Source organism: Myotis yumanensis, unplaced genomic scaffold, assembly GCF_028538775.1.
Source record: "Myotis yumanensis isolate MYYU_CA2020_CCGP unplaced genomic scaffold, mMyoYum1.0.hap1 SCAF_2, whole genome shotgun sequence".
Classification (NCBI taxonomy): Eukaryota; Metazoa; Chordata; class Mammalia; order Chiroptera; family Vespertilionidae; genus Myotis; species Myotis yumanensis.
Genome location: NW_027223753.1, coordinates 850,764 through 863,957, shown reverse-complemented (window position 1 = coordinate 863,957; position 13,194 = coordinate 850,764). Strand labels below are relative to the sequence as shown.

Genomic DNA, 13,194 nt, shown 5'->3' with positions numbered 1-13,194 from the left:
CGGGCAGGACAGAGACAGAGGGAAAGAAAGGTGCGTGACGGCTCATGGGACCTCCTTGGGAGCCTCCGCCCTCCTGCTGCCCGGCCCCATCCCCGGGCCAAGGCACACGCAGACACGCGCACGCGCACGCTGGGCTCTCACACAGGCCTCCCGGGATCAAAGGCGTCATCAGCCCACGAACCCGTGGTCCCCGCCAGTCCTCTCTGGCAGCCAGAGGCTGGGCACACAGTAGGGCTCCATGACGGAGGACGTCCGCACTCAGGCCGGTCTGCTGCCCGGCTCCCACCAGGACGCCCCCCGGGCGCCAGCCCCTGGGCAGCAGGTCACTGCACCTCTAACGGGGCTTCATTCTAAGAAGGCGGGGTCCCCAGCTCAGAGCTGCTCCTGCCTCCAACGCCCCACAGCTGGGTTCAGCTAAGCCACGACACGCGGGGCACACGAAACATCAGCCAGTCACATGCGGCGGGACTAATACCCACAATGCACAGGGAGCTCATACAGCTCAACGCAAAGAAGGGCAAAGGGCTCAAACAGGCATTTCTCCAAACGCGTACACACGGTCAGTGAGCACGTGGCAGGATGCTCAACATCACTGACCACCAGGCAGGCGCAACTCAAGCCACAGGGAGGCCCTGGCCTGGGCGGGGGGGAGGGGGAGGCGGGAGGTGGGGGGGGGGGGTGCGCAGTTGCCTCGAGTGTTGTCCCAATGGGCCAAGGTTGTGGGTTCGACCCCGGGTCAGGGCACATACAAGAAGCAACCAATGGATGCATCAATAAGCGGAACAAACCCATTTCTCTCTCTCTCTCTCTCTCTCAATAAATAAAAATTAAAACAACAACAGTGAGACACCAGCTCCCAGCCACAAGGATGGCTACCATCAAACACACAAAACAGCAGGTGCTGGCGAACACGGAGAGATCAGAGCTGTGCCCCACCGGTGGGACGGACGCTGGTGCAGGCGGACGGAGACCGGCGCGGCGGCTCCTCAGAAATTAAACAGACTCACCCCGAGCCCGCCACTCCCCTCCCGGGCACCCAACGCTCACAGCAGCGCTGCTCACAAGGCCGAACGTGCCAACAGCCCAGTGTCCCCCGATGGGCGAACAGACACACGGACGGACGGACGGACACACGGACACACACACACACACACACACACACACACTCTGGGATGCCGGGAGGAGCTCTGCATGACAGCGTGGCTGGGCCTCGGCACGCGTGCTCCGTGACGTGAGCCGGGCTCAGGACAGAGGCTGCGTGATCCCGCCCCCGGGAGGGCCCTGGAGTCAGGGTGCAGGGCAGGGGCGGGAGAGTGTGTGACAGGTCAGAGGTCACTGTGGGACGACGGGAAGCTCTGGAGACGGCGGCGGCTTCGGCGCAGGACAAGCAGGGGTGCTTCCTGGGTGGCAGGCGCTCAGGCTGTCGGGGAGGAGAGTGGCGGCTTCCCAGCAGCCCCTCGGCCTGGGGACGGACCCGCGTTTAGAGAACAAATTGGTAAAATCAAAACCCTACAGAGGCCCCGTGCCTCTGGGGGCCGAGTCCACGAAGACAGTGACGGGCAGTGTGCGCGCACAGAGCAACGCACGCTGGTCCCAGGGCCGCGCCCTGAAACCCCCGGTCCTTAACCAGGTCACCACCGAAGTGACAGGAAAAGACCCGCACAACGACCCCGCCGTCGCCCGCAACGCAGGATGCAAGAGGAACACGCACACGGCGTCTGTGAGGAGTAGGGAGGTCGCTGCCCACCGTCTCCCACGAGAAACGCCCCAACCCCTGGCGTCCCTGCGCGGGGAGACACCCTGTCGCCAACCTGAGCCACGCGGGGGTCTCAGGCTCCGCCCTCCCTGCAGGGGGACACCAGCCGGGGCCCCCACTTCAGAACCAGCCCGGGGGCCGCCACCTTCCTCCCCTGCTCCACACAGGTGCTCACACGCGCACCCACGGAGAAGGGGACAGGCTACTGCGTGAGGCCAGCGCACCGGAGCCGGAGCCCCCGGGAGAGCCGGGCAGACGCACTGCGACCAGGCCTGGGCGTCCACCCTGGGGCGCAGCCCAGACACGCGGGGACAACGAGGAGGGGTCCCCTGAGGGAGCGACCAGAGGAACAGGGCACAGTGCCTGACCATCCACGCTGTCCGCCCATGCAGTCCACGCTGTCCGTCCACACTGACCATCCATGCTGTCCGTCCACGCAGTCCACGCTGTCTGTTCACACTGACCATCCACGCTGTCCGTCCGCACTGTCCATCCACACTGACCGTCCGCACTGTCCGTCCACACCGTCTGTGCTGTCCATCCACTGTCCGCACTGTCCATACACACTGACCATCCGCACTGTCCGTCCACAACGTCCACACTGACCATCCTCACTGTCCATCCACACTGTCCGCCCACACTGACCATCCTCACTGTCCATCCACACTGTCCGCACTGTCCGCCCACACTGTCCACCCACACTGACCGTCCGCGCTGACCGTCTGCACTGTCCTGTGCTGCCGGCTGGGACGTCTGTAGGCATCCCTTACAGGAACAAGAAAAGCCAGCGCCCTCGATGTCCACTGAGGCCCGGAGCCTCGATGCCCAGGAGGTGGAAATGCTGCGGGACACGTGCGCAGAGCCGTGCCCGCCGACGTGCACACGCAGGCCCGACCGCACAGCAGCCGCTACGCGCGTTTCTGAGATCCGGATCCACACCCGGCCGGGGCGCTCTGCTGGGCGCCGAGGGCACTGTGGGTAACGGACGTTCCCACGTGAGACAGGTGACGTCTGGGACTGGCTTTACACAACACCCGCCTCCTCACACAAGAGGGAAGTCAGACGCGGTCACCGCGGAGCTGGGCGCGGGTCACGGACCAGGCTCTGCCCGGCGCAGCGAGGAGTGACCCCGACACGGTGTGTCCACGGGCACAGCACGGGGCCACTGCAGGGCCCCTCGCAGGGGACGCAGGCCGTGAGCTGCGGAGTGACCCCAGGATCAGGGATGGGCGAGGCCCTGCCCACGGGCCCACAGCTCCCTGCACCATGATTTCCTTGGAGGCTGAGCAGCCGGCAGAGGCCCAGGCCCGTGGGCCCACCACCACCGCCCGCCACCCCTTCCCCAGCCCTCCAGGGTCCCCTGCCTCCCTCCCACCTGCTTCCACAGCCAGCAGGACCCCAGAAGCTGGGACCACGGGGACAGCAGGCCCGGGGTGGGCTGCCCGCGGTCGGTCCCGGTCATCCTCAGCCTCCAGGGCTCACAGGGAAGCGAGAGGCCTCGTCATGGAGAGCCCCGCCCGCCCAGGAATCACGGCGCGGACGCAATCGCCTTGGAGGAAACCACAAACAGCACGAGTGGCACCCAGCTCCGATGGGCAATGAGGTCGGCACGGACAACCAGAGGGACCCCTAACACGAGACGGCGGGCAGCGGCCGCAGGAAATCATAGCCGATGCTCCCCCCACGGCTCCAGGAAGGAGCAGAGCGCGCCGCCCGCCTCCTGCGCCCACGCCAAGCCCACACCCAGCCCACGTCCCACACACGCCCCGCACACGCGCTCTGGTTGCGGGAGGCTCCCGCTAACATGGCCCAGATGGAGCATCAAGACTCGCAGGTCCCGGGCCGGCAGCAGGGACACGCGTGCACTCAGGGCCCAGGAGCCAGGCCCACAGGTCGAGGGCCCCTCACTGCGCAGCCCCCGGCGCTGGGCTTGGGGGCCACTGCTCCTCGATGGTCCCACCGGTCACGACCCTCGGGAGCTCCGGGGCGGGCCACTGCCTGGGCCGCGGGCCCCTCTGGGGAGGGCTCTCCCTGCCCCTCCCGGGCCCAGCCACGCCCGCCGCCTCCGGTAAACAGCCGCCCCCTCGCTGAGCCGGTGGAGGCAGCCCACAGCTCACCTCGTCTTCACAGTTTAAAGACCTTTGTAAATTGAGACAAAACCGACGAGGGTCAGGCGGGCTGGGCGACACTCGTTGCGCACGAGGATGTTAAAAAAATCACAGTTTTGATAGTTCTGCAAAAAAAACTTAGCAAATTTACAACAAAACTGTCAAGTAATTAAGGCAAGGCACTTCACACATGAACTTAAACTGCTAATTAAAATCCCCTCGCTTAATTGACTACATTTGCATATCATTCGACTTGGGGAGCATAATTTTTTTAATGGTTTGGGCAAATCAGTTGTAACCTCAGGGAGTGGGCAGCAGCAGGGAGGGCAGGTGAGTCTGGGGCGTCAGGGGCTTGACCCCAGGCAGGGGGTCCCCCACCCGGTGGGCATGGCCGCTCGGAGACCCCACTGTGGTGCAGTGTGCTGACGGCACCTCCTGCTGCCCAGCACGCCTGCCTCCACCTCCCCACCTGGGACAGGCCCTTTCCTCCTCCGGGCGCGGGTCCCCCGCCTGCCAGGGCTGCTCTGCGTGCTTGCCCAGCGCCAGCCCTGCCACGGGAGAGACCCACTCACCCTCCGTGGCAACGGGTCAGAGTGCAGATGACCACGCTGACCTTCCACAAACAAGCGCTAGCCCAGGCGGCACACAGCCCGGCAGAGCCCGACACGCGTGGGCTCACTCCTCAGGAAGGGCCCTGCCAGTCCTTGGGCCCACGAGACCAGGGCTGCTCGGACCCGGCCTGACCATGCCAACGTTCCCGGCCGGGCTTCCACCTGCTCCTCAGCGCAGCATCCACGGCTCTGCCACCCACTGTCCACAGAATTGGCGTTTTCCCCGCAGCGGGACCCTCGGGCCTGCACAGGTCTAGCTCCGACGGGCAAGTGTAGCAGCGAGTTCACACAAAACCAGGCGGCCGGGCAGGCAGCACCAGGAGGAGACGGCCTGGCATCAGCCCCCCGTCACCTGCAGGCCTGAGCTGCAAAACAGTGGCACGGGCTGGGATGGTGGACGGAGCACCGAGGTGAGGGCAGACGGGCTGTGCAGAAGCTGGCACGCTGCCCGGGGAAATGGTGGCGCCAGCCCCCACCAGAGGTTCTCGCAGGCCATCCAGGCACTGTGGGTGCGTGGGAGGGGGGGTCCCTGGTGCCTGTCAGTGTCGGGGGGGGCGGGGTGCACCCACCCACAGGGCGCGTGGGCTGCTACAGGACTGGGGCTGTTTCCTGACCCAGGGTCATTGCACATGAGGCGATACCGGCCCTCAGCCTCTGGACAGGCGCCCCCCCGCCCAGCGAGCGGCTCTCAGAGTGCGTGGGTGCATGGCCGGGAGAGCCTGGGGGAGCCCCTGCGCCGCTGGGAAAAGTGGGGGATTAGAGACCGTCGCTCCAGACCACTCCCCAGACACCACGTCACACCCAGCAGCCGACAGCTCCTCCCGGGCAGAGGAAGAGCGACGGGCACGCAGACAAGCCGGCACCCGGGGGGTGTCCCCACCATGCGCCCCCCACGCCACCCCCACGTGACTGCTTCGGGCACAGTCAGCCCGGTTCCTTGGTGCCACCCACACATGGGGGTCTCCACCCTGGGGCTGGGGGTGCACAGCTCAGCTGCCATCGGTGACTCACCCCCACTCACCACCTCACACGGGGCTCAGACCAGCTGCGCCTCGCCCACCCTCGGGGCAGAATGAGCCCGACCAGGTGCCCATTGCGCCGCCTCCCCTGCCTGCGCCCTGAGCGACCTCCCTCCGCCACTGCCCTGCCCGCCGCCCCGTTTCTCTGCCACAAGCAGGAAGCCTATTTTCAACAAGAAATGTTTCTTTCAAAGGAACCAGCCCATGTCCCAGGGGAAGCCCAGCCAGAGCGGGCACCTCGCAGGCTGGGCCAGGCAGGGCCACAGCGGGGACGCCGTCATTCAGCAGGCAGCAGGCACGTGTCGGGCCCCAGGCTCCTCCAAGGGCCCCACACAGACAGACCTGAGCGAGCCATCTTCTTCCAAACTCCAACAGGGCAGGAGAGGCACCTGCACGCCCCCTCCGCACCCCGAGAAAGGCTCCCCGCCCCTCCCCTCTCCAGCCGTCGACAGCGGAGCTGCTAACAGACCCCAACGACTTCATGCCTCCGTGAGCCCCTCGACGGTGTTTATCCAGCCCCGGAACTAGGGGCCCAGCTGTGACCAAGCCCCGCCCCCACGCCCGGGGAAGCCCACAGCACAACCACAAGCGCACCATCGGAGAGGAGGCCGCGGCGGGCTGGGCGCCCAGAGTCGCCGAGACTTCCTGAATTCTTATCGATGCTCCCAACTCGAGACGTGACGGCTCCTGTGAGTCTCTGTAAGTCACACAGGTCAGTAGGGAAGATGCAAAGGCCACAGCCAAGAGAGCCCAGGTCTCCGGGCTCAGGCCAAGGTGACCCCCTTCTCCCCAAAGCCCACTCGTGGGCCCTGGATGCCCAGCAAGGGGACTCCCTCCGCCCAGCAGGTGCCCCATCCACTCGGGTTCCCACCATTTCCTTTAAAATTCGTGCAGACTGGGTCCTTCATTTTATTTCTGTTGTTGTTGTTAATCCTCGCCTGAGGGTATTTTTCCGTTGATTTTTAGAGAGAGTGGAAGGGAGAGGGAGAGGCAGAAACATCGATGTGAGAGAGACCAATTGGCTGCCTCAAGCCAGAGCCTGCAAGGGAGGTACGTGCCTTTGACCGGAATCAAACCCAGGACCCTTCAGTCCTCACACTGACGCTCTATCCACTGAGCCACACCGGCCAGGGCTGGGTCCTTCCTTCAGCCAATAAGTAGACACAAGTGGTGGAGACTCCCAGAACCTCACCTGGCCCCTCCGCGCCGGTGCCCCAGCAATGCCGCCTGAGACAGCCAGCCTGGCGCAGCCCACGCCACGGGGCTGGCCGCTCGGAGGCAGGGCTCCTGGGGAGCCCCCTCTTCCTGGGGAGCCCCGTCCCCCTTCCTCAGAGCGGCCACCGCTCCTCACTCCCCGGCCGCCAGGTGCTTCCTGAGCAGACCGTCACCTGCACGAGCCCCACGTGGTCTTCCTGGGGCCCCGCCCCCCGCGTTCAGGCGGGAGGCTGGGGGGGCCAGGGCCACCCCGTTCCCACGAACAGCCGCCGGCCACACACCCCACACGCTCCGAGCAATGACTTCCTGTTCCTTCTGCGAGTCGGGCCCGCCCCCCGCGGCTGAGCCGGTTCACAAGCACAAGGCGTGCCCATCCACCATCTCACTGCCCGGCCGCCATCCCAACGTGCCGCCCGCCGCCCGGCCGGCCGGCCCTGGTGACGGCCAGGAGGGGACGGGCCCTCAGGAAGGAGGACGCGGTCTCCTCCCCCAGCTCGCGCTGATCTTAAGGAAATAATCCAGCCTCTGTATTTTGAGTCAAAACAAAGAAACTTTTAAAAAACATTTCAGTTGGAACTTGCATAATTCTTCCAGGGGAGAAACCTCCCTCTTGCGCAATCCTTTGGAAGAGCCGCATTATTGCTGCTTGTGTAACAGTCTCCGGGCCGCAGAGCCGGCCGCCGGCCACCGGCCACAGACACGGACACTCCCACGGACGCCCGGGAGCAGGCCGGAAGCGCCTGGGGCTGGGGTCACGCGTCCTCCCTCCGGTCCTATCTGCCTCTCCCGACAGCCAGCACCGAGGCACAGCCGCTGCAGGGAGGACGCGGAGCCCACGGGCGGCGAGGCAGCGACCCTCCTCCCAACGGCCCATGCTCCGGGGGCCGAGGGCAGCAGGGACAGAGGTGAGGGCCGCTCAATGACCGGCTGCCCCAAGCGGGATGCCCACACCAGGGAAACAAACCCCAGAGGGCCAGGGGCCCAGCCCAGCTCCCGAGAAGGCGCTGGACCCGGGAGACGGCCGCTCCTGGAGAACCACGGACGGGCTGCTCGCACAGACAGACGGACACCAGGCAGCCCCGCCTCCCCCTGCTCCACGGCCAATGACAGGGCGCAGGGCAGACCAGCGCTGTTCCCCGTTTGAGGAGACACCCCGCAACCTTTGCCCTAATGTCCAGACTGACTCACAGACCCATCCTGCTGGGGGGCGGGGGGGCCAGGAGCCTCCCATCAGAGCATCACCGGGGATGGCACCCCACCTTCTCAGCCAACCGTCTGGAAGCAGGAATTCACCATGGAACCCACAAAAACAGAGCAAACCAGGGGACACAGAAACGGGACCCTCGCAACCTCTGCCAGTCCCGGTGGCCCTGGGAGGAGGCAGGTTCCTGGAGGGAGCGCGCTGGCCAGAGCGGCTCCACCTGATGGGACGCCCTTCCTGTGGAATTCCAGCTCAGAGGTCCCCAGGATCCCTGCACCCCCTGCCTCCGCACCTCAGAGCCGCAGTCACCCCCAACAGGGATCCTGAGATGCCAGGCTGCTCAAGGCTGCCGCCGGCCGGGCTCTGCCTGAGGGAGCAGGGCCTCGGACCAGGAAGACGCCAGTCCCGGCACAGGGAGAAAAGCGTCCACTGGAACAGACCGTCCAGCCGTGGGCGCTCCCGCTGCACCCCGTGGGCCCGTGGGCCGAACACGCGTCGGCCACACGACAGGGCCACCCTGCAGGGAAGATCCCTCCCGGAACTCGGTGTCAGAAGGACAGAGGGACAGCACTTCCGAGGAGCCCTGCTGGGGCCCCAGGGACGCAGTGCTCCGCCCTGGAGTCCCCGAAAGGGAAGCACCTGGGCCCCGGCAGGAGGGCAGCGCTCGCCACACCCAAGCGCCAGGATTCCTCTCCGGCAGCACCTGCACCTGCGCCGCTGAAAACCAGCCCAACGTAGTCCAGGCGCCACTGGACAAGCCCGGGGGGTGGCCGAGCCCTGGGCAGAGGGAAGGCAGAGCGGGCGAGGCCCCCAGCTCTGCGCACGTTGCCAGCAGCAAACACGGCACGTCTCGGCCCCGGGGACACTGACACCTCAACCTCAACGCCCGAGACAAACCAGCTGCCACTACTCCCAACGCCCCGTTACACGCGAGGAAACCGAGGCAGAGGCACGCAGCGCGCTCGGGGTCCCACGGCAGGGAGGGCCCTGCGGTTCCCACCAGCTACCCACTGCGGACGCCCACGGACAGCAGGCGGGGAGCCCTCTCGCCGGGACCCGTTACATCAGAGGCGTCACCAAGGAAGGCCGCCAGCCTGCGCCCAGACGCCGCCTGCACAGGGCTTCCAGGCCCGGAGCTGGCACCCGCCCCACGCTCCGTTCCACCCCAGGCAACCACAGGAACCACCAGCCCCCACGGCTGGGCCGCAGGCGACAGGGCCTGGGAGCACCAGGAAGGCCACCAACCCCTCCCACCGCCCGTGGCACAGAAGCGTCGACTGAGCGTCCGTCTGGCAGGAGACCTGGCGACACCTTGGCCGCCAACACCCGGGACGCACTTCCTCCTGCCAGGACCCTCAGCCCCAGGGGAGCCCTGTCCCCTACAGAGAGCAGTGCCAGTCCCTTCTTTGTTGCCTTCTGTCCTCACGCTCGCTCGGTACATCAAAAACATTAAAATAAGCTACAAAGGAAGTGAAGAAATCAAAACACCTCCTATGAACACGCTGTCCAGAGGCGAGTGGGCGGGGCCCGCGGGGATGGGCAGGCGCTGGGAGGGGTCTTCCCAGGCGGCTCCTTCCAGAGCAAACAGCCTGGGCAGCTGTGGGTCCCCACCCCGAGGCTGAGACCCTCCTCCTCACGTGGTGCCTCTGGCATGTAGACACAAGCACACGGCTGTGCTGGGAAGATTTAAAGGGGACCACACACCCCAAAACTCCCAACGGTGCCATCAGAGCCACGGCAGCAGGGCAAGGGGGCCAGGCTGGCAGGAAGAGCCCAGAGGCGGGGTGAGGGGTGGTTGTGGGGGGCAGCAGGAGCCCCTGGAGGTGCAGCCGGCAGAGACGGGGGACACGTGAACAGACAGCCAGACCTCAGGCCCAGGCCACCACTGTGAGGACAGGGCTGGGCTGCCACTTAGGCCTGGAGGCCGACCACTTGGGAGATTCTTTTAAATCCGCACACGCGGCTTCTGAGCGGCTTTGGGGAGGTCACTGACGCAGAAGGGGCAGCGCTGGCCATCTGTCGAGAGGGCCAGAGTGAAAGTGTGCTCCGACCACTTGTCTGTGGCTCCTCTCCCCAGACAGCCCTGGGCCGCAAGCCCCAGCCGCGCCCTCCCTGAGCTAAGGACACCCGCACGGCCGCAGCTGTGACAGCGGCAACCCCAGGACAGCAGGAGACCGCAAACACACACATGACCCAGATTCGGACACAAACACAGATGCAGACACGCCCTGCCAGACAACACCCTCTGCTGTCCACTCTGCAGGTGAGGGACCTGCCGTGGCCTCGCCCGCCCGCCAGCTCCAGGCGGCCAGCACCCGCCCGCCCTGCACACGGGCCCCCTCAGGCCACGCTGGCTGTCCAGGTTGCAGCCACCCCAAACGGGAGAGGCTCCCAGTTCCAGGGAGGGCCCCGCATGCCACCCAGAGCCAACTCCGTCTCCAACGCAGGGCCCTGCCGGCAGCCTTCCCACCGGCACCCCCCAGGCCCTCCTGCCGGCCCCACGGCAAACCCGCAGTCTGCCAACAGCTGCCACCTGGGCACTGGTCTAGCCAGGGCAGAAACGCCCCTGCACACGCACACGCGGCAGCCCCTCTAAGCAGAGGCAACAGGCCCTCCTCCTCCCCAGCCCCTCCTCCGCTCCCCAAGACTGACACTCCACTGGAGGGGCGCCCAGAGAAAATCAGGCGGGAGCCTCTATTCACAGATTCAGAAAAAGAAGTTTGATGCAATAGCTGAATTAATTAGGCCTCCAAGAATAGCTGAGCCAGGGCAGCATTCTGTGTGCGATTTAATAAGCCTGGAAATGGAAAAGGAAAGTTGCAGATTCGTGGGGAGGGGGCAGATGCCAAGAGAAGTCGGTGAGGACCTGGGTGATTGCGTTCAGTGTCCAGCGGTCCGGGGAGGGGCCAGACCACAAACGTCCCCGGACAGACACACAGCAGCGCCGGCCTGGCCCTCCCCGCCCAGCCCGCGGTGCCCTCCGCGTTGGAGACAGAGGGAGAGGGACATGGGCGCCTCCAAAACAAACTGCCAGCCACAGGCCACGGGAGCTCTCGGCCTGGGGTGCCCGCCGCTGAGGCCTGGCGCCCGTGCTCGTGGCCCGCACCCTCACACGGGGACTCTGGGTCCACTCCCTGGAAGGCCCAGGGAGACACAGAGCTGGAGTCCCCAAGTCTCGGCCCCCTGCCAGGGCGCCAGGACACGGGCCGTCTGCTAGCGTCTCGCAGGACTTCCAGGCACAGAAAGGCTCTGCCTGGCCAAGTCCCGCCAGCTGGGGCCTGCGGGCCTGGGAGCTCTGGGGTTGGCAGTGCCCTTTGCCCCCACCTGGTCTGGACGCTTCCTGAGGCACCCAGAGGAAGGCAGGCCTTGGCCCAAGGCTCCAGCCTGGGCCCAGCCCAGGTCTAACTTCCCAGGGCTCTGGGCAGGGGCGTCCTGAGGACTGAGGCCTGCCCTCCCGGGGCCGGAGGGCTTCTCCACCCGCCGGGCCGGGCCCTCCACGCCGGGCAGGCTGGCTAGTCCCAGGGGTCAGGCAGGAGGGGGCCCGCCTGCCCGGCTACAGGACCATCCGGGGGACCCTAAAAGCGAACCCGATTCTCCTTCAAACAAAGCAAAACCCTGAGCCGTGGGGGAGAGGCAGCGCACAGGTCTCAGCCTGCAGAGACAGGGCCCCGGCCGAGGGGGCGGCCCCCGCCCTCTCCCCAGCCCCGCCCCTCGCGCGCCCTCCCCCGAGGCCCGTGGGGACACTCACCAGGGGCACCCGCCGCTTGTACTTGTTGCCGTAGTCGAACTTCTCCTTCACGTCGTCCAGGCAGCGGCCCAGGCGGGCCTGCTCCTCCTTGCCTGTGTAGTCCTGGCTCAGCAAGATGTAGGCCCGCCAGTTGGCGGAGTCGAAGCCCCAGTGGCAGGTCCGGTTCTCCAGGGCCTTGTGCGAGTGCACCACGAACTTGTGCGGCGGGTACATGAGGCGGCAGTCGAGGCACTGGATGCAGGCGGCGCTCGGGCTGCTGTAGAGCTCGGGCACCAGCAGCCCCTTGCACTTGCCGAAGCACTCGTGGTACACGCGCACGCTGCGCTCGCGCAGCTCCAGGCCCAGCGCCAGGCTGGCGGCCAGCTCCTTCTTGCAGGGCGGCGGGTAGGCGCCTCCGTAGAGCAGCGCGTTGCACAGGCGCTCCGCGTCCGTCTTGGTGATGAGCCCGCACGAGGGCGCCGAGAAGGGCAGGATGCCCATGACTTTGAGGATCTCCAGCTGGTCGGCCGTGCAGCGCGAGCAGTAGATGTGCAGCTCGTCGCACACCGAGTTGATCTGCTGCAGCGAGAAGTCGCGCAGCACCGAGTTGAGGATCTGCGGCAGGCACAGGCGCTTCTCGCCGCCCACCACGAAGCACGAGATGGTCTCGCCCTCCAGGACGGTCTCGCAGCGCTCGGTGGAGCGGTCGGACGGCATGAAGAAGGGCCCCGGCAGCACGGGCGGCGGCGGCTGGATGGCGGGCAGGTGCAGCACGGGCGGCGGCTCGGCGGCCGCGGGGACCGGCGCCGGCACCGCGGCCGCGCCCGCTTCCTTGGCGCCCTCCTTCTTGTAGGCCTCCTGCGCCCAGCGCGCCGAGAAGGCGGCCGGGCCGCCCAGCGAGCTCATGGAGCTTAGGTGGAACTGCTCCAGCGTCTTCTGCAGCCCCGGGTGCGGCTGGAAGCCGCCGCGACCGCCCGCCGCCGCCTCCATGGTGCGCTCCGACTCCACGGGCCGCTCCCGATCCCGTGCGCCGGGGCCCCCGCGGCCCCCGCCGCCGCCCCGCGCGCCCCGGCGGCGGCCCCGGCCCCGGCCCCGGCCGCCCCCCGCCGCCGGCTCCCGGACGATCACGGCCGCGGCCTCGCCCGGGGGCGCGAAGGGGAAGGCGGGCGGGGCGAAGGGGTCCCGCCGCTGGAGCCCGCCGCCGCCCGGGCCCGGCGCCACATCCACGCGCCCCGCGCCGCGCCCGCCGCCTGGGCCCCCCGCGCGCCCCCCCGCGCGCCCCCCGGGCCCTAGGCGCGGGGCATGCCCCTGCGCGCGCCGCCAACGCCAACGCCAACGCTCGCGGGCCCGGGGCACGCGGGGGGGCGCGCGGGCAGGTGCCGGCGCCGCGAGGCGCGAATCGCCGCGGTGGCCGAGGCCGAGGGGCCCGGGAGGAGCGGGGGCGCGGGCGCGGGGCCCGCCGGGCCCGTCCTCGCGCGGCGCGCCGCCGCCGCCCCGCTCCTCCCACCGCGCGGCGCCCGCCCGGCTCGTCCCGGCGGCGCTGGCCGGCCGCGTCGC

General features: G+C 67.6%; 1 protein-coding gene across 1 annotated transcript in view; it reads right to left on the bottom strand.

Annotated features, from left to right (window-relative positions):
* The window catches only part of SKI (SKI proto-oncogene), a 49,147-nt gene extending 36,463 nt beyond the window's left edge, over positions 1–12,684 (bottom strand). The window contains exon 1 of the mRNA XM_070403881.1: positions 11,659–12,684. Coding sequence (XP_070259982.1) covers positions 11,659–12,627 — 969 coding nt within the window. The 5' untranslated portion in view covers positions 12,628–12,684. The remainder of the gene's footprint in view (positions 1–11,658) is intronic.
* Between the last annotated feature and the right edge of the window lie 510 nt (positions 12,685–13,194).